At 34.0% G+C, this 26,525-nt stretch overlaps 1 protein-coding gene across 1 annotated transcript; it reads left to right on the top strand.

Moving 5' to 3' along the window:
- Positions 1-69: 69 nt before the first annotated feature.
- Positions 70-25,730, top strand: LOC145661061 (uncharacterized). The gene is made up of 3 exons (XM_081726499.1): positions 70-254; positions 24,822-24,984; positions 25,537-25,730. The coding sequence occupies exons 1-3, from the start codon at positions 70-72 to the stop codon at positions 25,621-25,623; spliced, it is 435 nt and encodes a 144-aa protein (XP_081582625.1). The 3' UTR covers positions 25,624-25,730.
- Positions 25,731-26,525: the final 795 nt, after the last annotated feature.

Raw genomic sequence — 26,525 nt, forward strand, 5'->3', positions numbered from 1 at the left:
TTTGACAGAAAGATCTGTCCGTCTCCAATTCTAACATTCGATCAACAACTTTCTTGGAAAGCATCTATCATGGGTGGCGACAATAGATTCAAAGAAAAGTTTCAGGACTCACTTCAACGAGCAATCAGATATCTCATGGAAGGTTCAGGCCTTGAAAATGTGTTACAAACGATATATGCAGGAAACACAGTAATTCATATAATGGCTGGAAAGGCTGTGTCGAAAGCTTTCCGTGCTCATATGCTGGTTTCTTTGTATTTACTTCAATCTTGTTCTGTGATTTACTAAGTGATAAGAAAAGAAAGGATTTGCCTGACTAAAACTTTTACCAAGAAAATCTCTGTGCCTCCTTTTCACATGATATTGGGCCTTATGAATGTATTTATAAAAGGGTTGAAAATGGAAGGACAAGGATTTAAATACTCCAGGAAAAGTTTCCAAATATCTCAGATGCTAAACTACAAGGTGTTTTCATTGGCCCCCATATATGTCAATTGATAAAATATCACGTATTCCACAGAAAAAAAAGTAACAGAGGTGCAGAGAAGAAACTAGATTTCTCATAAGTGTGTCTCAGAAAACTTTCTGGGAAATAGCAAAAGTGCGAACTAAGTGCAACTAGTTGAGAAGTTGACAAATCTGCACACTATGCAATGCAATATGTCGCTCGAAATTCTCACACACCAACCTGCCTTTCTTTCTCAAAAACCTAGGAGCTGTGTCTTAGCAAGGACCTAGATGAGCATGGTGAGTTATTTCACCAATCAATTCAGATCCAGCAGAAGTGATACAAAAGAAGGATCTGGTGTGTCAATGTCGCAGGTTACTGTTGGAACTTGACACGTGACACACTCTCCACGTTTCTTAATGTCAATGTCTTTGTCACTTGACTATCACTTTTATTTGGTTGGCAATGTATAAATGCATTGATTTCAGTTACATCTTTATACCTACACCGGGTGTTCCATACATGTAAGTATTTACTAGATTTTATTTTATTTTTGCCAGTCTATGGTTAAGTAAATCTGCATCAATACTAAATTGTAAATATTGGTTTAGCTTCTGATATCCAAATGTGCCACGTACATATTTTTTTTAAAAATATAATTTGTATTGTACATAAAAATAACAATTTTATTTTTAAAATATATATAAATTTCATTCAAAATTTTATTTAAACGTTCCTGAGAAAACAGACCCGATACCGCATATCTGACTTCAAATTTGCAACCAGGAGATCAAAATTTATAAATAACACCTACTTCCGTCCAGGGAAAAGAGAAAAGGATAATAATATTTTTAGGTCAATGAATTTATTATCGCTGTTTTTTTTTTTTTAACAAGAAAACGGCATCATATAGTCTTTCTTTCATGTGATCGCATTCAGTTGTAATAAATGTTCCCTCGAAAACTCGACATTTTCCTTTAAATACTTGTTTGGTTGTGAATAATACATGCCAAACCACTATGTACTAGATAGAGATCATATTACCAGAGACTGACCATAGAATTGACGACAAAGATATGCATTTCGATATTTTATAGCATATGGGAATAAAACGACTCAATGGGCTTTTGAAATGCAAGACTTCAGCTCACTTTTCGAAAATTAGATAATTAGCAAAAACACGGGACTTCTGCCTGCAGTTCTCTTTTCTGTCCTCGGTAAGGCAGGGGTGGCTTTAGGATTTTAATTTTGGGTAAGCCCGCTCCCTCGCTTATGGATACATAATACACATTTGATTTGAGAATATGTTACTTTCTGAAACACAAATTTTTCATCAATTGGACAAATTTGTTTGATTAATGACACTAGGAAATTACTTTTACAGTAGTGGTTGATGTTATTTGTTAAATAATTACCTACCATTAATATAAATAGTGGAAAATATATTTACTCTTTATTGTATCTTTTAGGGTTTATATATTTTTTAAAATTTTTGGGTAGGCTTGTGCCTACCCGGCCTACCCGCTAAAGCTGCCACTGCGGTAAGGAGTCAATACATGACACACTTGCGTAGTTACGTATTTCGTTACATCGCACCGGTGCAGAAATATCCATTTGCTACGTTCTCTTGCTTTTCACTGAAATGGCGGAAAAAGAAACGTGTTAGGTTTATAACTTTTCCAAAAGGTAGAAAGAATAAATATCCGGTCATCATTTGGCTACAACATGAGGTAGGAAATTAACACTGTTTGATTTTTTTAAAGTTGATTCATTCCATTGCCCACATAATACCGATTGCAATATATACAGTGACTAGCAGAATTATTCGGACACTATAGTGTTTGAACAAAAGATGGGATTTATTTCAAAGAAAAAGCAAATGCAAATAATATGCTATCATTTTCTCTGACATCCAACATACATAAACAATTTTACACTTCGAAAATAAAATAACTTAACAAACAATGTAAAGTAGCGAGATCAACACAAACACAATACGAATTTGGGTGTTGCAAAATTATTCGGACACCTTACCAGATATGACACTTATCGAGTAAAAAATATAAAACTCAATATCTAGTAGGCAGTCCTTTCTGCTTAAGAACTGTATGTAGTCTATTTGGCATACAATTCACAAGTTTGCGAGTGTATGCAACAATAATCTTGGCACATTCTTGACGAAGCACGTCCTTCAGATGCGCCTTCGAGGTTATGCATATTTTTCGAACTTGCTTGTCTAGTTTATAACACATTTCTAACTTGTTTCTCTAGTTTATAACACATTTCGAACTTGTTTCTCTAGTTTATCCCACAAATGTTCAATGGGGTTCATATCTAGAGACTGGAGAGGGGGATGGAATGTTTTTGGGCAATTGTATAGTAACCACAGATTTACAATATAAGCTCTGTTTCGGGTAGAATTTGAATGTATCTAGTATCTACATTTTTCTGCCTTCTTCTTTAAATTATCTTTGAGAATTTGCAGGTAGAAGTGTTTGTTCATTGAGTGTTCAATGAACACCAACTCTCCAGACGCTGACATGCAGCCCTATACTATTACGCTCCCTCCTTTATATTTTACTGACGGCTGCAAATTTTGTTCCTCCAGCTCGGTATTGTTTCTTCTCCACACCATTACCTTCCCATCAGAACAGAAGATATTGAACTTACTTTCATCAGAAAAAATCACGTAGTTCCACCAGTTGGCACCCATATACTGGTATTATTTCGCAAAACTAGTCTTTTCTTCCTCTTTGTTTTGTTGATATGAGGCTTTCTGCATGCTACGCGGCCATGAAAACTAGTTCTTCTCAGGACTCTTCTAATTGTATCGGGACTCACGTCGATCCCCATTTATTGTCCATCCTCGGCAGCGATTTTTGAAGCTGATTGATTCTTTTTTACTGATCCTTTCGTTGATCCTTGATTCGTTGATCCTTTTTTTTTTTTTTTTTTTTTTGGACTATTGCGGATTCCTGTCTCTCCGAGAATGTCTTTGGACGTCCCGTGTTGGGGAGGAAATCAACTCTATCCTCAACCTTATATCGCTTGATAATATCACATACTATACTTTTTTCATTTGCGACATCTCTGCAATTTTTCTGCAGCTTTTATCTTTTTCATAATGAAAAATTGCTAATTGCCGCTTTTCAAGTGTTGTGTTCTTTCCTCTTTGACCCATTCTTCGTGTTGACAACGCATTGTTGTATCTAACTGCCACGATAACGACTACAGTACTTAACACAACCCTCAGCACTAGAGCCACGTCTCATAGTGCTCACATTATTTCACAAATGTCGTACTGTCCAAATAATTTTGCTGGGGAAAATTTGGGTATGATTTTCATTGCGATTAATTATATCCGTTCTGTTGACAGCAACTACACGCTTCATTGTGTTTTTCAGGTATGCGTATATAGCTCCTTTTTCTTATGTATTGTTGTGTACAAAATATGTTTTCATTTCGGAGCCATAGCCCGTTATATGTATTTCATTGGATCTGTCCGAATAATTCTGCTAGTCACTGTATATATAGGTAGGTTCACTTCTTTGGGTGCGTAAGACCGATTCCCCGTTTTTTAACGGCATTACGGATTCATGTGGATATATTGAAAACTAGATACGTATTATCTTCGGTAATCTGTAGAATGACAGTTAGTGAAAAATTCATTACTTTTGTTCCATTTTTCTTGTCATTATCATACGTGTCCATTATAGACCAAAATTGTATAGTTTAATTATTTCATCTCCACGTAAAACAGTAAAATATATAAATAATTTGCATTTCCAATGCTGCTGAAAATACTATATGAAGAGTATAAACCGCGATACAAATTTAAATTTATTGCGCAAATTGCTACGTAAAACGCAAAATAATAATATTAATAAAAGAAAACGCTGATAAAATATGAATATAAATGAATCGACTAACAGCATTGGAAGTTAAGTATGACAAGTGCAACTCCTTTTTGCTGTTTCTTAGACCAGTTCATAAGTCAATGAGAAAATTGTATTATAAATTTCATGGCTCACAATACTGAAAGATCAAATAGTCGTTCTTCTACAGCAAAAACAAAAAACTGTTTTTTTTTCTTTTTCCTTCACACACAGACACACACACAAGCTCACTCAAAAATGTTTAGCAAAGAGACTTTACCTCTTCTTTTTGTTTTTGCTCAGAAATAAAAGCTGTTTGTTTCTTTAGTTAGATAAAAACAGAAAAAGAAAAGAAAGAGGAAGATTGTCCCTTGTTGTTGGACGTTTGCCATCTAATTGAATCACTGGAAGGCTCGACTGGATTCTCCAGGGCACTAGCAAGCTTTATCTTCTACTTGTTACGGACGGATACTATTTTGAACCAGCTACGGACGGATACTATTTTGAACTGCAGTAAGTTTTAACATTCTTCGGCGTTGAATTTTTATTTGGTATAGTTTCTAGCACGTTCCTAAGAAAGAATGAAAAAGCTTTTTTTTTTTTTTTGTGTGTGTGTGTGTGTGTATGGGTAGCATTAACAAAGAAATACATTACTCTAACGCAGGGTTCCCAGTCTTTTCTTGACAATGTCGCTTTTAGACCTCTCTAAAATCATGGTGTTCCCCAGTGCAAATGTTTTTCTTGCTTGCAATACTCATTTTATTCAAAGAGTTTGTGACTTAAAAAAAGTTAGAAAAAATTATTACATAAAAAACTAAAAAAATGTTAAATACAAAGACAAAGAAAGACAGAGTATCAAATTAGAGAATTTCGTTTCGCAGTGTGGAACTATATAGACTTCCAAACTATGCGATTTTAATACTCAAACTTTAAGTAGTACATTTATAACTACTGGCTGGAATAGAGTAAAAGATCAGAGATAGAATCTATTCCTCGGACGCTAAATCCATAAAAAAAATAAATAAATAAATAAAATAAATAAATAAAAATTGGGGATAAAGGCTGCAACCGAAAGTGGTTAATTTGAACCACTTCCGGTTTGAATAGAGTGTTAAGGGAGAAGATGGAGCCTATTTTTGGGATACTGAATCGATTGCAAAACAGCGCTTCTCGATATCTGTAACAGTTTTTACTTTATGAAAACCAGTATTGAAACCAGAAGTACTAGTAAATTCAACCTCTTCCGGTTTCGATATAGTGTTGCGGGTTATGATGATACCTCTTGAGACACTGCATAGATTCAAAAAAAAAATGTATATCGCTATGTATTACCATTTCCGTTCTATAGTAATAAATGTTGAAACCGGAAATGGTTAATTTCAACCACTTCCGTTTCGAATAGAGGGTTTTAGCGCAGGAAGTGGAACCTATTCTTAGGACGCTGAATCGATTGCAAAACCCCGTTTCTTGATATCTCTTACCGTATTTTGCTCTGATACTAGTCGACAGATGGACAGACTGCTCTATAAGACTTCCGACACTTATGAATAGCATAGTTTGAAATTCTAGAAAAACACAGAAGTACTTAAAATAGAAGTCATTAAAATATAATCTTAAATGCATTTTTTTTTTTAATTTGGTGATGTTTGTAACAACGCAAATTTTCAAAACAACTGAAATATTACTACTGTACATTGGTCATTAGGTATCTACAGCGGCTTTAACTTCTCATTTTACTTATGATTTTACAACTGGATTTTTTCTAATTGGGTATCATTAATAACGTTTTGTTACAATTCAAATGTTATAATTCATATCTATTTTTAATGGTAAACACTATTTCTAAGCAGAAAAACCCAATTCGGAAGCAAAATCATACAGTAAATTGAAGGGTTCTCCATCATTTTTTCTTTGTTAGCAAACATATATAAGTATTGTTGTAATATATATTACACATATATTACACACACGTAGCCAGGATTTTGTGAAGGGGGGGTGTCCGTGACATGAAATACTGTGGTCATCACACCAGCGGCTCGATCATTCTAAACTTTTTTACTGGAACATATATTGGTTCATTTAGCAAGGATTTCGTAACGGAAGGGGGCGGGGCATGACATGAAATTCTGAAGGCCCAGGAGCTCGATCAATCTAAACTACTTTACCATCAACATATATTGGTTTGTTAGGACAATAAAATAGGATATGTTGCTAAGTATTTTAATAACAAACTATGAAGAAATCTCGAGTAAAATAATAATAAAAAAAAGTATTGAAAAAGATTATATACTAATTACGTCCTTCCTCTGTTTATTCAATTATAACAATTTTCCTTTCATTATGACCTCAACTATTATAAAAAGTACATAAACAGTACATACTCAATAATGTCTTGTAAAGTATTTTACAATATCTGCGTTCCATTTTCTGTTGAATCAAATGTTAACAGAACTTTCTTTCTACATAAATTTTTGTTTTTATTATTCCGTCAACTACTGTATGTTCCAAATGACAGGTCAAAAGAACAGTAGAAAATTGTTTTTGAAGTAACATGTTTGATACTGCAAGGATGTGATGAAAAATTATGATTTTAAAAAAAATGTCCACACTGTTACACAACGACACTACGCTTTCGGAAGCTTGAAATCTCCCTGATTAGTAGCAGAAATTCTAAGAATTCTGTAACTTTTCTAGAAATTTCAAATTCCCTGACTCTTCCAGGATATCTCGCTCCCTCGCCATCGTGTATTGCAAGTAATACAAATCTCCTCATAAGAAAGAGTAACCGAAAGCTTCCTGTAGTTTATTTTTAACGCTGATCCTTCTTTTTCTCATTTCATTTTGTTTCATCCTTCCTTAATTTTTTTTTTCATTTCTGGTCTCGAAGGGGGGTCCGGATCCCCCCCTTGGCTACGTGCCTGTATATTAGCAGACAATGTACCCAAATTTTTGAATTGTCCCCTTAAATATTCAAATATCTCTCCAGTTAAGTTCGGAATCAAGACTCTTACGTTGAAACAAAAGTTACTCTTCTTTCCCAAACAAATAATGACGCAGCAAGGGAGCTTCCACCATTAATAGTTTCGCTCATCCGAATCACCTTGTTTTGGAGACAAGGAGGTGGTAACAATAACGTCATTTCACGTTTCCAGTGAAAAATAAAAGGAAATCATGATTAGTTTGGACGTTCTGTGTTTATGTCCTTCAAGCTAAAGGAAACATATGATTAATGAAAGCGAATGAATAATTATGTAAGAGTTGGTAGGATGAGAATGTAGAAGGAAAGTTGAGAACTCCAACGATGTTGTTGATCACAAACAGAGCTATAGCTAGGCGAGGAGCGAGCGGGGCGGTTGTCCCGGATGCGGATAACCAGAGCACACAGAAAGAGCACATAGAAAGAAAAAGTGTTAAAAAGGAGTAAACGACGCGGTGCCCCGTAAAAGTATTGGAGCCCTATTAAATCAATATTGATGTCGGTTTACAAAGAAATGCATTTGGTAATTTTTTCTTGATCGCTTCGCTCGCAACACAAACGTTTCAATAAGAGTTACAAGTGTGAAATATTGTACAGTGTGGTGCGTGTTGCATACCTTTCCATCAAACCTCGATGCAGCATATGAAGGCATTGACTAAAGCTTCTGAAAAAGTCTGGTACACTTTGCTCATTAAGAGACATCCTTTAACCGCTTCGCCTAACCGATTTTGAAAAAAAAAAGTTGAAAATCGGCCCACCCTAATCTATAATTATTAAACTATGCAAGATTATAGGTACAGATTAACCACTAGTCAATACGCTCGTCATATGAAATATTGTAATTAATTTGAAAATTTCCGACAAAGATGTTACTTTATTCACCCACCCCCCAATAACTTACTAATGTGTTAATCACTTAGGAATATTATTCCAAGAATATTAAGTTGGGGAATTCCCCCATTCCTCCACGATTTCGTACTTTGGATTGAGTTTGATCTTTTGAAACAAAAGTTTGAATGATTATATTTTAAGTTTGAAAGAAATTTTAATGAATGTGAAAAATCCCCTAACTTCTTCTGTAAGATATTTTTAGTTTTGCTATGATCTGTTTTGCCATAAATTATTTCTTTGTTGTTGTTGTCCTCCGTTTTACATTAGACGAATGGCTAAGTGAAAAAAGTTGTTTGGCCTTAAAATGTCTCGTGAGCTTTACTTTGTTGTTGTTAAATAGTCAGAGGAAACAAAAACAACAGGTATAAAGATACACATGGAACGACAAATTTAGAACAGACAACGTTTCCATTTCGACGCCTTCTTTTCTTTTAGAAAGAACTCCGGATGTTCTAAAAGGAAGCAGACACAAACCTAGTCCCCGTATAACATTTGATGGAATTATCAGACACCTACTGTCAGGCACATAGCCAAAAGGATACCAAACATGGTTCTTACCACATTCTATACGCGTCGCTAATGTCAACTCCGCTTAATAACTGAAGAAATATGTATAGTCTCGGGGAGACATACACGTGGGTAGGAGATCCTTATTGGTTGTTTAATTATTCGATGTCCTACTTAGAGAAGAATATATCTTCCACTTTCAACTGGATTTCATATATTTATTACTGGGAAAGAGATGTACGAACATTCTTTCTTCTCGTAAGTATATAATACATTCAAAGAATGGTGTGTATATTTCAAATAATATGAAATTACTACATTGGATTAGATCATCATATATTAGATTAAAGCAATGGAATACATGAAATATAATTATTAGAATTATCTTTAACTTCCGCAGTAACACATGTATTAGACAGAAGAAACCAATCAAGATGCACTCAAATGTAATTGAATATGTACATACAGTACAATGCCATCAAACCATAGGCTACATTTGTTATGCATCAAAATGGTCCACTTCGAGTAGATCAAGATAATTTATTTTTATTTTATTTTATTTGTTTTATTCATTTCAATACCATTGACAGAGCAATATGCTCCATTTATGAAATGGCAAATAAAAGGATACGTTCGATAAATTACAATACAAAGAAATAATATTAGAAATACAAGAAATAAAAAGAAGTACAAGTAAAAATAATACATATAATATGTGAATACATGAAAAATTGATGTGGTAATGATGGAGATACAAGAATAACTTCAAATATATCATAAATTGCAAAACACATAATTATACATTAAACACTTCAAATTAAATATGAATACGCAGATAATTGTACAAATAAATTTGAATCAAAATTGTGAATTATAACAACGTATTCATCATAAGGCAAAGATAAATAAATTTGAATCAAATTTGTGAATTATAACAACGTATTCATCATAAGGCAAAGATAAATCAATTTGTATCCTCTTAACAATTAATATTTTGTGATGATTACATAATTTAATTGCTGGACAATGTTGATTTTAGTAGTATTTCAACGGCTTATTAACAAAATGGTTGTATGTGATCTCAAATGCACAAAATATACATTTAGTTAATATGTAGCATAAAGATTTGCCAATTAACAAAATAATAAATAATTTTATACAATAAAAGATTTTGAGCAGGTAGTCTACGGGTAATTAGCGTAGAAATAGAAAATTCCAGCAGCATATCAGAATATAATATGCTATTTATTTTAGCTGATGTATTTTACTTTTTATAAAAAACAAACAAGTAAGAATTTTTTATTAAACAAGTTCTGTGTCATCATGTGAGTTTGAAAATAAAGGGCTCGGATTTCACAAGCATATTCTAATTTAACTACTTAAAGATATTATAAGATAATATAAAAATGTTATAAGAATATAACATTTTGATTTCAGGAGTATCACTTATATGTTTTGTTACTCTTATAATAAAATCAAAACGTTTATGCAATTCAGAAATTAAGTATTTCAAATTTAGATTAAATGTTAATCCTTTGCTATGCCTCAATCATACAAGAATATACATTAATAGATCACGCATGTTACGTAAGGGTACCAGACGTCACTATTTGGCCAGGACAATATTTCCTTATGAAACTTTTCAACACTTTTCTGACTGCAGTTGAGACACTAAAATGTCCTTTTTCTTTAAAACTACGTTATGCATATTCTTTTTATTTTTAAAGTCATTGTTGCTATATCATTAACTACAGTAATAAATAATATGTAATACTTGTTAGAAAAGAATATATTGATTTATCCAAAATGAATAATGAAATAAAATACAGCAAGTCCTATTTTACTACTGATTCTGGTGAAGTTGTAAAATCTAAATTTTCAAAATGGGTCTAATAAATAATATTTATAATCAAGATACATTACAATGACTTAAAATATCCGCGATAGTTGAAAATGTATAAAATGCTACTTTTGCTGAATTCCTTTTAATGCTTACCATTTTACATAGTAGTTCATTTTGTTAGTTTATTATGTATTGACATATTTAAGTCAGACAAGAAATTCTGAAAAAAAAAAAACGAAATTCCTTTCCGCGGTTTTTCGCCTGGGAAGTTCTGTGCTTTCTTAAATGTTTTTAATTTTAGTATTGAGATGTTGTAACAGTACGTTGCAACTTTGTTTTCAAAATAGCGCAATATAACGTGAAATAACATTCAATTACTACATTCTAAAGAAAAAAACACTAGAAAATAAAAATAATAACCTCAAGAATCAAAGAAAATCAGTCATTCGATAGAAATAAAAAATGCATAGCTTTTGTAGTTCCAACGAACTGTTTATAGAGCTTTAAGATTAAAGTTCAAGAATAAAAATGTTTTAGTAAAAACTTTAAGTATATTAGCAATAACACCAAACATGTAGTAGATTTCAAAATTAACGTTTAAAATGTGTGAATAAAATAGAACTTCACTAAATATATATTCATAACTAGCAGAATATCCGTTCCTCGCTCGAGCAGAATAAGTTTCATTTTGGGCATAAATGACTTAATTTGGATTTAAACAGCATCGGAAGTGTTACTATTCGTCGCAGCGACCCCGAAAACTATGGATTCGACACAAATATTAGTCATTTTCGATCATTTTTAAATATATCCCCTCTCCCCTAAGTTGCACTGTCAAAGTGAAATAATTAAAAACATTCCAGGGCCGAACCTCATCTATGCGGCAAATTTGACCGCGATACGTCTCGTGGTTCAAGCGGTATGAAGTCTCAAACACAGTGACTTTCATATTTATATATAGACATTTGTGAAATGTGAAAGTTAATGTTTGCTACTTAAATGTGAAAGGTAATGTTTGAAACGCTATCTACAAGTTTCTTACTTCAAAAATCCCTTGACTTGATGTAAGTAGTAATCGCGGCACCCTGCCGAAGTTTGGACTTTGACCCCGACCTTTATGACGTCATAGGTCAAAGGTCAATGACCTTGGCCCGGGGTCAATAACCTAGGGGTACATAGGACCACCCCCTCTAAATTTTGGCAGGGGTACCTTGGCCCACCCCCTAAATTTTGGCAGGGGTACATAGGACCGCCGCCCTTAAATTTTGGAAATTGCCAAATCTAAAAATTGGGTATGGTAGCCTAGGACCACAGTATGTACCTTTGTTAGTATTGGGTGTCTATGTCGTTCCCTTTCATGGGTAAAAAATTGCCAAATATTCAAATTTCGGGGGTTTTTGACCTAATTTATCCCCTTTGATGAGGTATTATTACACTATATGGTTATATGGACGTATACAGGGGTTCATTACCTATCATAAGACATGGGTACATTAATCAGGGTTGAAAAAAAACATGTTTTTTTTAAAAAATCATAAAAAACGTTTTTTATGTTTAAAACATGTTTTTTTTTGTTTAAAACGTTTTTAACGTTTAAAACAAAGTACTTTGTTTTAAACAAGAAAAAAACGTGTTTAAAACGTTTATTTTGTTTAAAACAATAATCTACATAAGCATATATATTACATTTTTACACTCTTAGGTACTGCTTGCCATCTATATTCAACCGCTAGATCAAATTTCGGGAACTTCCCTAATCTCGATCCGCCCAAATGTTCAATTCCGGAGAAAAAATCGGGATTTTCCCGATCTCCGTTCACAGAATATGTAGTTTAGTTTCTTTGTGTTACGTTCTACTGGTCGTCTGCATTCTTCATCTTTAAACTCCCATTGACGCAACTGCTGTGTCAGGGTTTTAAACCTCAATGGCTCAGTCTTAAACCTCAAATTAAGGCTGGAAGATGGTTTTGGTACGAATTTATTCCTCAAAGATGCAACTTTCCTGGTGTGCATTTTATGTATGTGGGAGGAGGGTAAATATCGTGTTTTTTTTGTTTTGTTTTCAACAGTTTTTTGGGGGCCGTTCCCCCTCTTGGGGGATAGATTCATAAAAATTGTTACATGAAGCAATGAAGTAGGTTACTACATGGTAATATCGTGTATTTGTACCAGGGTTGGCTGGTTTAAACCAAAAAACGAAAAATGTTCCTAAAAGTGTAAGTGTTTGTAAAATCTTGATGAACACACGTTTGTGGGTTATCACGTTTCACTCCCGTATATTATTCGTATTATATTCAGACCTAAATTCCCCATTCATTACTCAAAAAGATTATACTGCATAAGCAACTTATATATATATATATATATATATATATATATATATATATATATATATATATATATATATATATATATATATATATATAAGTTTATAAATGTTTGTTTTGTGATTTTTTTGTAGTTATTATTGTTTTTATTTAATTGCAATCAAAGAAAAATTCTAAATATTGTTTCCTTTCAATGTTTACTATTGATAAAATACATCGAAATGCCGTACTTTTTGTGTGGGGGGGAGGGGGGTCAGACCCCACGAGAGACATTTAGTGAAATGAGAAGTCTCTTTGGTATTTATTTATGTATAAATGAGTCTGAGCCAAAGTGGACTCAAATAATTCGTATCTTTATTCACTTTTCTTACTAATATGCAAATTAAGTCGTTGTATTTCTTTAATTTGGACCAATAAAAGTTGCTGTTAACTAACTCGAACTAAATTAGTTCTTCTGTACTCCGTAGTACTTTGAAATTGTCCATATGTAATTCTGTATAATGGTTTCACTTGTGCAACTGTTTATCTTTTTGTCCTTCTGAAATAACTCTTGACAGTTAGTTATATTAAGAAGCATGTAAAGATCAGTATAACGTATTTTTATCAGGATTCCTTCGTGAGTGAGTCGGCAGACGTATCGCATTTGTGGCCAATTAGTCCTGGTTCCGAGTTCAAATGGAGGACAATTTCTCTCGGATGTAACTCGAGAAACGATTTTTATTCCGCTTTAAGCTTATGTGATCCCTTCCAGCATAACCCGGTAGTTGCATAATAACATCAAGGCGAAACAAACTTATTTCTGTCCATATATGATATGAATATATAGAGCAAATTATTTAAACCAAAAGAACCTGGTTTAAACAAAAAAAAAAAAAAAACGGTTTTTTGTTTTTTCAATAAAAACCACGGTTTTTGCCAACCCTGATTTGTACTTCTTGCTTATTATGGGGAGCAGGGAGGGGACAAAGTTAGCCAATTTTTGGAGTTTCAGTTTTTTGACGTAAATTACATTTATTTTTACAACAAACATCAATAGCTCAGTCCTTAATTAAGCTAGAAAGGTGATTTGGTACCAAAGTATTTTCGAGAGATAAAGCTTTCCGTCAGGCCGAGAGAGGGAGGATGAAGTTTTTTTTTTTTTCATCAATTTTTTTTCATCAGGTTTTGGCGGATATTCCTCCCCTCTGTGTGGTACATCCATAAAAATTGGTATGTGAAGCAATGAAGTAGTCCCCTACATGATAGTAACCTGTATGTGTACTTATTGTTTATAGAGGAAGAGGGGGTCAAATTTGGTTAATTTACATTTATTTTCGGGACGGTCCCGTTTAACACAAGATATATTTCACTGAAGTGGTCTAGAAGCATAATTCTTGTTCGTATACATGATGTTTGCAGCAAAAATGATTTGCATATGGACGTGGTACTATAGTGGGGGAGGGGAGACAATGTCTAATTCAATGAATGTTTTTCTGCGCATATTTTTTTTTTAAATATTTCCTACATAAAACGAATTCATTACGCAGTGGCAGCAATGGCTACCATTTCTTATATTATTGTCACAAGTATGTGGCCTACACATTAGCATCATTTTGTCAGCGCAGGTAACTGCAAGGGTTGCCAGGGCCCCGCAAAGTCAATATTTTCATATTTTTAATGATTTTTTGTCTGTTCTTTTTCTACGAATACGGCGGGAATTTCACGCATATTATCTCGTTGGAATTTGTGGTCTATAAGCTTTTCAATGGTGTATATCTCATGAAATGTTCAAATACTTCACTTGAACTTCTGTTGGTTTAATTATAAGCACACTGATGTGCAGAATTTCGTTTAGTAATTGCTGTTATAATAAGAATATAACTCTGCTTGTAATTTACTCCATGCACAAACCCTGCGGAGGATGGGTTGTTTGTTAGAAAATTAAATTAGCTTCTTCAATCTGATATTTTAGTTGTTTTAAACATGTCCAACCAGCATCGAAAAAAAACACGTTTAAAACAATTTGTTTAAAACGTTTAAAACAAACTGAATAAAACAACAACCCTCGTTTTAAACATGTTTTAAACACTTGTTTTAAACATTTTGTTTTAAACATATCAACCCTGACATTAATGCACCCCTTGAAAAATTTGGGAGGGGTACCTTGGCCCACCCCTTAAATTTTGGAAATTGACTAATTTAAACATTGGGTATTATAGTATAGGACCCTAATATGTATGATGATAAATTTGGGTGGTCCACCTCATTTTCTTCTAGGGGTACAAAATTGCCAAAAATATAAACGTAAGCAGTACGTTATACCACGTGTTTGGTTTTTGGTCGATTTTATCCCCCTTTGATGAGGTGTTATTATTCTATATAGTTATATGCTCATGTATAGGGGTCCATTACCTTTCATAAGATATGGGTACATTGGTGCACCCCTTGAAAAATTTGGGAGGGGTACCTTGGCCCACCCCCTTAAATTTTGGAAATTGCCCAATTTAAACATTGGGTATTATAGTACTGGACCCTAACATGTATTATGATAAATTTGGGTGGTCCACCTCGTTCCCTTTTAGGGGTACAAAATTGCCAAAATTTTAGTACAACCACGTGTTTGGTATTTGGTACATTTTATCCCCCTTTGATGAGGTCCTATTACCTTATATAGTTATATGGTCATGTATAGGGGTCCATTATCTATCATAAGACATGGGTACATTGGTGCACCCCGGGAGAGTTACCTTGGCCCACCCCTTAAATTTTGGAAAATGCTCAATTTAAACATTTGGTATTATAGTACAGGACCTCAATATGTATCATGATAAATTTGGATGGTCCACATCGTTCCCTTTTAGGGGTACAAAATTGCCAAAATATAAACGTTGTACCACGTGTTTGGTTTTTGGTTCATTTTATCCCCTTTGATGAGATTCTATGATTACAGAGGTCTATTTCTTATCATATTGTTGCACCCTTCTTAAATTTTGGCAATGGGGGGTCCACTGAAATTGTCCAATTGAAGCATAGTACAGGACCTCAATATGTTTCGGTGGTCCTATTACCAAATTTTTTAGTACAACCACGTGTTTGGTTATTGACTCAATGTATCCTATTTGATAAGGTATGGACGGGTATTCCCTTTCAATTTGGTAGGACCCTTCGGGTGTAGTACAGTCACGTGATCAATGATTTGGTTTTGATGCGCGACGAGGTCCCTGGTCAATGTTCTCTAGGAATTAGGTGGAAACTTTGATAGGAAAGATTCTTGGCATTTAAAACTTTTTTTTTTCAACTTTTCAAACTAAAAAAAATCAAAACGAAAACTTTTAAACAAAAATGTTGAAACTAAAAATTTTTCAAAACAAAAATTTGAAACGAAAAATTTTGAAACGAAAAAATTTCGAACAAAAATTTTGAAACGAAAAATTTTCAACAAAAAAAATTGAAACGAAAAATTTCAAACAAAAAATTTTGAAACAATAAATTTACAAACAAAAATTTGAAACAAAAAATTTGAAAAAAAAATTGAAAAAAAAATTTCAAACAAAAATTTCAATACAAATTTGAAACGAAAAATTTTTCAAATAGAATTTAAATCAAACAGTGATCAGCTTTCACGGTTAACCGTTAAACTTTATCCTGTTTTCAACTATTCGATTAACAAATAAACGGTTTTCAACTATTCGATTAACAAATAAACGGTTTTCAACTACTCGATAAACAGATGAACTGTTTTTTTTTTCCTTTTCACACCAGTGAGTGCAAGAATTTACAAACTAAAACAAAAATATTTGTACTCGCTTTAAATACGCATCATTTTTGAAACAAGGTGTTAGTGTTCATCATGGATACACAGTGGAAACATCCATTTACCTGTATTCTCGCAGGGCCTAGTGGGTGTGGAAAAACGTATTTTGTGAAGCGATTACTGTCACATCTCCCAACCATGATCAATGCAAAATTTCGTAAGATATATTGGTATTATGCAGAATGGCAAGACGTGTATGCAACAATGCCGGTTCCAGTAGAATTTCACGAAGGACTTCCACGAATGAAAGATTTTCAGCCTCAAGATGGACCACATTTGATTATTATTGATGACCATATGCGAGAAGTTAATAGTGATATTGTTGATATGTTCACGAAAGGATCACATCATCGAAATATTAGTGTGATCTTTATAACACAAAATGTATTTCATCAAAGTAAAGCAAATAGAAATATGAGTTTAAATTGTTCGTATTTGGTGTTGTTTAAAAATCCACGTGACAAGTCACAAATCAAGCATATGAGTTATCAAATCATCCCTGAACATCCACTGTTTCTACAAGAAAGTTATGCAGACGCAACAAGAAATCCACATGGCTATTTACTGATGGATCTTAAACAAGATACACCCGATGAAATGCGATTTCGTACAAATATTTTTCCTGACGATCTGCATCATTATGTTTACGTACCAACAAAACATGTTTAAATTATTGTGCATGTGAAAAGAATGACTTAGTCTGTCACGATGTCTCCTACAGTGAAACACGCTGATCTGCTACGTGCTCTGCACAAAGCTAAACCAAGATTGCGTAAAGCTATTATTGCCAATGCAGATGCTTCATTAATTCATAGTATTTGTGAATGTTGTTATAATGTCTTAAAAGGCAATGTTCCACTGACAAGTGCGCAGAAGTCAAGATTAAAGCGTTACAAGAACACGCTCCGCTATCTCGTAGACAATACAAAATCATTGGATAAAAAGAAGAAACATTTAGCCGTACAACAAGGAGGATTCTTACCTGCATTACTTGCACCTATTGTAGGAAGTGTGTTATCCAGTATTTTGTTTAAACAATAATCATCATGGAACATAGCAAGAAGATGGTTTTAGTGCCACCAGAAATGCTTCAACGAATGCATGCATCATCATCCCGTGTGAGTGAAAATCGAGAATCTAATCTTGATCGTGAAATGCAATCTATATTGAATACATCGTATCCAAGTGATGAAGAAAAATGGAATCAGTACAATAGAATATTACAGAAATATCTTTATGTGATACGTAAACAAGAAGAACCAATACCACTTACAATTACATCAATGAAACCTGATGGTGACGTCCCGAATGTTGACGATAGCACGAAACAAGAAATTTTAGCCGCAATACCACAAATGTATCGTAAGAAAGCCGAACTACTATTCCGTCGTTTAAAACAAGATGACGCAATTACGTGGGATCATAAAGGAACAGTGTACATCAACGATAATAAACTACATGGATCCAATATTGTAGATTTAATGTGCGATGTGACTCGACCGAGGAAACATTCTAATCCTCAAGGCTGGGAATTGTTTTGCAACTACCTTGCATCGTCAAACACACCTCAAGAATTGATTGGTAATCCACGGAGATTAAACTATATTGTCAACAGGGTTGATATGTTTAAAACAAAATGTTTAAAACAAGTGTTTAAAACATGTTTAAAACGAGGGTTGTTGTTTTATTCAGTTTGTTTTAAACGTTTTAAACAAATTGTTTTAAACGTGTTTTTTTTCGATGCTGGTTGGACATGTTTAAAACAACTAAAATATCAGATTGAAGAAGCTAATTTAATTTTCTAACAAACAACCCATCCTCCGCAGGGTTTGTGCATGGAGTAAATTACAAGCAGAGTTATATTCTTATTATAACAGCAATTACTAAACGAAATTCTGCACATCAGTGTGCTTATAACTAAACCAACAGAAGTTCAAGTGAAGTATTTGAACATTTCATGAGATATACACCATTGAAAAGCTTATAGACCACAAATTCCAACGAGATAATATGCGTGAAATTCCCGCCGTATTCGTAGAAAAAGAACAGACAAAAAATCATTAAAAATATGAAAATATTGACTTTGCGGGGCCCTGGCAACCCTTGCAGTTACCTGCGCTGACAAAATGATGCTAATGTGTAGGCCACATACTTGTGACAATAATATAAGAAATGGTAGCCATTGCTGCCACTGCGTAATGAATTCGTTTTATGTAGGAAATATTTAAAAAAAAAAAATATGCGCAGAAAAACATTCATTGAATTAGACATTGTCTCCCCTCCCCCACTATAGTACCACGTCCATATGCAAATCATTTTTGCTGCAAACATCATGTATACGAACAAGAATTATGCTTCTAGACCACTTCAGTGAAATATATCTTGTGTTAAACGGGACCGTCCCGAAAATAAATGTAAATTAACCAAATTTGACCCCCTCTTCCTCTATAAACAATAAGTACACATACAGGTTACTATCATGTAGGGGACTACTTCATTGCTTCACATACCAATTTTTATGGATGTACCACACAGAGGGGAGGAATATCCGCCAAAACCTGATGAAAAAAAATTGATGAAAAAAAAAACTTCATCCTCCCTCTCTCGGCCTGACGGAAAGCTTTATCTCTCGAAAATACTTTGGTACCAAATCACCTTTCTAGCTTAATTAAGGACTGAGCTATTGATGTTTGTTGTAAAAATAAATGTAATTTACGTCAAAAAACTGAAACTCCAAAAATTGGCTAACTTTGTCCCCTCCCTGCTCCCCATAATAAGCAAGAAGTACAAATCAGGGTTGGCAAAAACCGTGGTTTTTATTGAAAAAACAAAAAACCGTTTTTTTTTTTTTGTTTAAACCAGGTTCTTTTGGTTTAAATAATTTGCTCTATATATTCATATCATATATGGACAGAAATAAGTTTGTTTCGCCTTGATGTTATTATGCAACTACCGGGTTATGCTGGAAGGGATCACATAAGCTTAAAGCGGAATAAAAATCGTTTCTCGAGTTACATCCGAGAGAAATTGTCCTCCATTTGAACTCGGAACCAGGACTAATTGGCCACAAATGCGATACGTCTGCCGACTCACTCACGAAGGAATCCTGATAAAAATACGTTATACTGATCTTTACATGCTTCTTAATATAACTAACTGTCAAGAGTTATTTCAGAAGGACAAAAAGATAAACAGTTGCACAAGTGAAACCATTATACAGAATTACATATGGACAATTTCAAAGTACTACGGAGTACAGAAGAACTAATTTAGTTCGAGTTAGTTAACAGCAACTTTTATTGGTCCAAATTAAAGAAATACAACGACTTAATTTGCATATTAGTAAGAAAAGTGAATAAAGATACGAATTATTTGAGTCCACTTTGGCTCAGACTCATTTATACATAAATAAATACCAAAGAGACTTCTCATTTCACTAAATGTCTCTCGTGGGGTCTGACCCCCCTCCCCCCCACACAAAAAGTACGGCATTTCGATGTATTTTATCAATAGTAAACATTGAAAGGAAACAATATTTAGAATTTTTCTTTGATTGCAATTAAATAAAAACAATAATAACTACAAAAAAATCACAAAACAAACATTTATAAACTTATATATATATATATATATATATATATATATATATATATATATATATATATATATATATATATATATATATATAAAGTTGCTTATGCAGTATAATCTTTTTGAGTAATGAATGGGGAATTTAGGTCTGAATATAATACGAATAATATACGGGAGTGAAACGTGATAACCCACAAACGTGTGTTCATCAAGATTTTACAAACACTTACACTTTTAGGAACATTTTTCGTTTTTTGGTTTAAACCAGCCAACCCTGGTACAAATACACGATATTACCATGTAGTAACCTACTTCATTGCTTCATGTAACAATTTTTATGAATCTATCCCCCAAGAGGGGGAACGGCCCCCAAAAAACTGTTGAAAACAAAACAAAAAAAACACGATATTTACCCTCCTCCCACATACATAAAATGCACACCAGGAAAGTTGCATCTTTGAGGAATAAATTCGTACCAAAACCATCTTCCAGCCTTAATTTGAGGTTTAAGACTGAGCCATTGAGGTTTAAAACCCTGACACAGCAGTTGCGTCAATGGGAGTTTAAAGATGAAGAATGCAGACGACCAGTAGAACGTAACACAAAGAAACTAAACTACATATTCTGTGAACGGAGATCGGGAAAATCCCGATTTTTTCTCCGGAATTGAACATTTGGGCGGATCGAGATTAGGGAAGTTCCCGAAATTTGATCTAGCGGTTGAATATAGATGGCAAGCAGTACCTAAGAGTGTAAAAATGTAATATATATGCTTATGTAGATTATTGTTTTAAACAAAATAAACGTTTTAAACACGTTTTTTTCTTGTTTAAAACAAAGTACTTTGTTTTAAACGTTAAAAACGTTTTAAACAAAAAAAACATGTTTTAAACATAAAAAACGTTTTTTATGATTTTTTTAAAAAAAACATGTTTTTTTTCAACCCTGATTGTCAAGCATAATAGTACAACAGCATCTGAAGGATCTGCACCACCAAAACCGGCACCTGAATTATTTTCTTCCGGAGAAGAAGAAGAAGAAGATGATGATGATGATGTTTTAGAAGTCCGACCAAAAAGAAAACGTATCATTCCACAATGGTCAACGTACAAACCATGAACAAAAAGTTGAAATCCATTTATTACAATCCAGCACACCTTGCATCATTTTCTACTGCAAAGAAATTATGGCAAGCCACAGGAAAATCTATACCTCTAGCCAAAATAAAACTTTGGTTAAACAAACAACCTACCTACACGTTACATCGTCCTGTACGTCGTCGTTTCCGTAGAGATTTTTATCTTGTCAACAATATTGATGATCAATGGGAATGTGATTTAAATGATTTACAATCCCTTCAAAACTATAATGACAATTACCGCTATATTCTTACAGTGATTGATGTGTTTAGTCGGTACGGGTGGGCTGTACCACTAAAATCAAAAAGTGCCAAGGATATAGTGAATGCATTTGAAATGATTTTCCAGGAGAGGAAACCAATTGTGCTACGTAGTGATCAAGGAACTGAATTTACCAACAAGACAGTACAAAAGTTCCTCAGGAAACACAACGTGCAACATGTTACAACAAAGGATCCAGATATTAAAGCCAGCATCGCAGAAAGATTTAATCAGACACTGAAACATCGTATGTGGAAATACTTTACCAAATATCAAACATACAATTACATCAAAGTATTGCCTTTACTTGTAAAAGCATACAATGAAAGTCGGCATTCCAGTATTAAAATGGCACCAGCAAACGTTTCTCAGGACAATTTACTGGAGGTGTGGCATAACTTATACGACAAAAAGCTACAACGTTCAAAACAAGATACGGATTTATCTGTTGGTGATACTGTTCGTATAAGTAAAACAAAACGTATCTTTGACAAGGGTTACCTCGAGAACTGGACTTGGGAAATATTCAGAGTAAAAGCCATTGTACCAAGAAACCCACCAGTGTATCGACTAGAGGATTTAAATCATCAACTCATCGATGGTGTTTTCTACAGAGAAGAATTACAACCAGTGCCGCTCCCTTCGACGTTCCTCATCGATAAAATATTACGTACAAGAACAAAAGGTCACAGAAAGGAGTATCTCGTCCAGTGGAAAGGATATCCTTCCTCATTCAATTCGTGGATCCCTGCAACTTCATTGAAGAAGAAGAAGAATGGAACCTGATCAAGATTTTTACGTTACACTTCCCAGTAATAGTTCCATGGATTATTTTCCAGAAAATACATTGACTTCATATATTACGAAATTACAACGACGTGTAGAGTTTCGCCAGAAATGGGATGTGGCAATTGTAGAGATTCATTATCCACATTCTTTGCTGAACATTAACAGTGAAAACAATAAAATATATTACAAATCATCAAGTAGTAATGATCAAGAACCGTGGAAGGTTGTAACGATCCCTGTTCGCTATTATAACAATATACGGGATCTTATTCATGCAATTAATATACATCATAAAGAAACCAATTTATTTATATCTCATGATGCAACTAATAATATATGCCTCATAAGACATCCCAATAAGGAAATCCATACTTCTGTACAAATCTCACCAAGTGTTAGTTTAATGCTTGGATTTGAACCAAAAAGTGATTTAAAAGATATGCAAAAGGGACAATATACACCGGATGTACGATTAGGTTTACCATCACAAATGTACGTCTACTGTGACATTATTGAATCTATCATTGTTGGAGATACAATGGTACCCTTGCTACGAATTGTCAACATGGATCCTGTGAATCATACTTTTGGAAGTCATGCAGTATAAATCTTTAATCCTGCACATTATGTTCCGGTGGAAAAAATGAATTTTGAGCAAATACAAATCGATATAAGGGATAGCACAGGTCATCGTATGCCATTCACCTTTGGAACGGTGTGTACAAAACTACATTTCCGTCGTCGTCATCATGACTGATCCGTATTTGCAATACTACCAAAAACAAGCGTTATCCGGTATCGGCAACGTCTATGTGGGAAGTCCCTATCAAGCAGGACATGGCATTGGAAATTTCCTTGGTGGCTTATTTCGTTCAGTGTTACCACTTGTGAAGCAAGGAGCTAAAACTGTGGGAAAAGAATTATTAAAATCAGGTGCCAATATGATTAATGATGTTGTGATCTCGAATCAACCGCTGGAAGAATCGTTTCATCAACGTATGCAAGAGGCAAAATCAAATTTACAAGAAAAAGCTAAAAATAAGTTGAAAACTATGCTGGGAAGTGGATATCATAAACGAAAATGGGATGACTGCTCTCAGTTTGAGGTTGACCTTCCAACGATCAACAACACCATCAATCCTACGAAGAGACGTAAATTATCACATAAGAAGAAGAAGAGATCATTGACATCGTCACCAGATATTTTTGATTAATTCAACGATGACTTTCTTACATCATCAATCCTGTGAATGTGTAAAAAGTGAATTGGACATTTTTTCAACATTACCCACGCAAACCAGTGTTCTGGACAATCGTATTATTGGCTACAAACCAATTAGTTCAATAGCTGAAAATTCACCAATAGAATTTGTAGTGAGTGGTAGCAGTGATGAATATATTGATTTGCCACAAACCTTATTGTACATCCAAGCACAAATTGTGAAAGCAGATGGTTCATCCTTCACCGAAACGGATAAAGCAATAATTGCACCTGTCAATGATTTTCTAAATGCTATGTTTAGTGAAGTACAAATCTACTTGAACAATAAACTGATCTCATTTCCGTCACATAATCATCCATATCGTTCGTACCTGGAAAAACTGCTCAATTATAGTGATGGAGCTAAAAATACACATTTACAAACAGCAATGTGGTTTCAAGATACGGCTGGTCATATGAACGCAACCACCAGGGAGAACAAAGGATTTCAACAACGCTATGAACTGACAAAACAAAGTATGAAATTCGATATGATTGGACATCTTCATTGTGACATTTTTAATCAAGATAAATTTTTAATTCATGGAGTGGAATTACGTGTGAAACTTATTCCTGCAAAACCAAACTTTTGTCTCATGACCGGTGAAAGTGGTGTCAGTGCAAAAATCAATATTCTAGATGCATCGTTGCAGGTGAAAAAAGTCAACATTAGCCCTAGTGTCAAATTGGCACACAATAAAATTTTACAATCTACACCGGCAAAGTATCCTCTGACAAGGGTTCAAATGAAATCATTTACCATCCCGAAGGATATACAATCCAAAACTATTGATAACCTGTTTATGGGAACATTGCCAAATCGTATTATTGTAGGATTTACATCGAATGAAGCATCCAGTGGAACTATTACCAGCAATCCATTTGAATTTCAACATCTAAACATTAATTTCTTTACATTGTATGTGGATGGAAAAGCTGTACCTTCAAAACCGTTGCAACCCAACTTTGAAGAAAATCTCTACATTTCATCGTACCACACATTGTTCTCAGGTTCTGGCATACATTTTACCAATACTGGAAATACAATTTCAAGAACCGACTACAAGAATGGATATACACTGTTTGTATTTGACCTAACTCCCGATTCTTCTGCTGGAGATTGTCACTATTGGAATTTACAACGACATGGAGCCATCCGATTGGAAGTTCATTTCCAAGAGAAATTAGCAGCATCTGCAAACTGTATTGTGTATGGAGAGTTTTCCTCACTCCTAGAGATCGACCACCAGCGCAACATTATCCTGGACTTTTAAATTACAAGGTACGTATACGTTATGTATCATTTCCATTCACGATGTTGAATACATTACAATTAGCTAGTGCTTTAAACGGTAGTCCATTATTCAGAAATCATTTTGCAAGCGATGAGTTACCCTCACGGTTTTCTCTTCCTCTGGCAATCATTGTAAATACAGATCCATCTACAAAACTAGGAAGCCATTGGATTGCAATTTATATTGATAATCGCGGTGTTGGAGAATATTTTGACAGCTATGGCCTTCCTCCTTATGTACCACAACATGTTGCATTCTTAAAACTTCATTGTATATACTATAAATATAATAATAGCCAAATGCAAAGTCTTGGTTCATCCGTATGTGGCTATTATGCTTATTTTTATTTGTGCTGTAAAGCCCAAGGAAAATCTCTGCGTGAAATTCAATATTTGTTCACAACAGTACCCACGGTTAATGATCGTAGACTGCTGCAATATACCTTCCAGGTAATTTTATCATATTTATCATTGCAAATGTATTGTTTAATCATCATCTATTTCTATACTAATCATCTTTTTCCTCGTTCTGTTTTACAGAATTCACAATACGAAGTTTTGCAAACGGGTGCTATGCTGCAAAACATGGAAACAAATCATCACAATCAAGAAGAGGAGGCGGTCTAATGAAGAAACCCAGCTCAATATACAAACATTGTCAATACCTTAGTGTAACAAGAAAGAAAAAGAAGAAACCAGAAATATGAATAAAATACAATTTATGCTGACCTATGTGTTTTTATTGTTCATTCCACATACAACATTATCAGATTCTCCTAAAGAACTATGCAATATAAGACGAGAACCCTGTGCAAAGTTTCCACCTAATTCCTAGAGAACATTGACCAGGGACCTCGTCGCGCATCAAAACCAAATCATCGATCACGTGACCGTACTACACCCGAGGGGTTATACCAAATTGAAAGGGGATACCCGTCCATACCTTATCAAATAGGATACATTGAGTCAATAACCAAACACGTGGTTGTACTAAAAAAATTTGGCAATAGGACCACCGAAACATATTGAAGTCCTGTACTATGCTTAAATTGGACAATTTCAGTGTACCCCTTGCCAAATTTTAAGAAGGGTGCAATAATATACCCATGTCTTATGATAGGAAATAGATCCCTGTAATCATATAAGGTAATAGGATCTCATCCAAGGGGATAAATTGGACCAAAAAACCAAACACGTGGTACAACATATTTCTTACATTTATATTTTTGGCAATTTTGTACCCCTAAAAGGGAACGAGGTGGACCATCCAAATTTATCATGATACATATTGAGGTCCTGTACTATAATACCAAATGTTTAAAATGGGCATTTTCCAAAATTTAAGGGGTGGGCCAAGGTACCCCTCCCGGGGTGCACCAATGTACCCATATCTTATGATAGGTAATGGACCCCTATACATGACCATATAACCATATAAGGTAATAGGACCTCATCAAAGGGGGATAAAATGTACCAAATACCAAACACGTGGTTGTACTAAAATTTAGGCAATTTTGTACCCCTAAAAA

Source organism: Thermobia domestica, chromosome 9 (assembly GCF_964235325.1).
Source record: "Thermobia domestica chromosome 9, izTheDome1.hap1.1, whole genome shotgun sequence".
Taxonomy (NCBI): Eukaryota; Metazoa; Arthropoda; class Insecta; order Zygentoma; family Lepismatidae; genus Thermobia; species Thermobia domestica.

What these genes read in the sequence shown, in the direction of transcription:
- LOC145661061 (XM_081726499.1), top strand. Translation starts at nt 70, where the DNA reads ATGGGTGGCGACAATAGATTCAAAGAAAAGTTTCAGGACTCACTTCAA. An exon ending in GCTCATATGCTGGTTTCTTT is followed by an intron (nt 255 to 24,821) that starts GTATTTACTTCA and finishes CTTCTGCTGGAG; the next exon opens with ATTGTCACTATTGGAATTTA. An exon ending in CTGGACTTTTAAATTACAAG is followed by an intron (nt 24,985 to 25,536) that starts GTACGTATACGT and finishes TCTGTTTTACAG; the next exon opens with AATTCACAATACGAAGTTTT.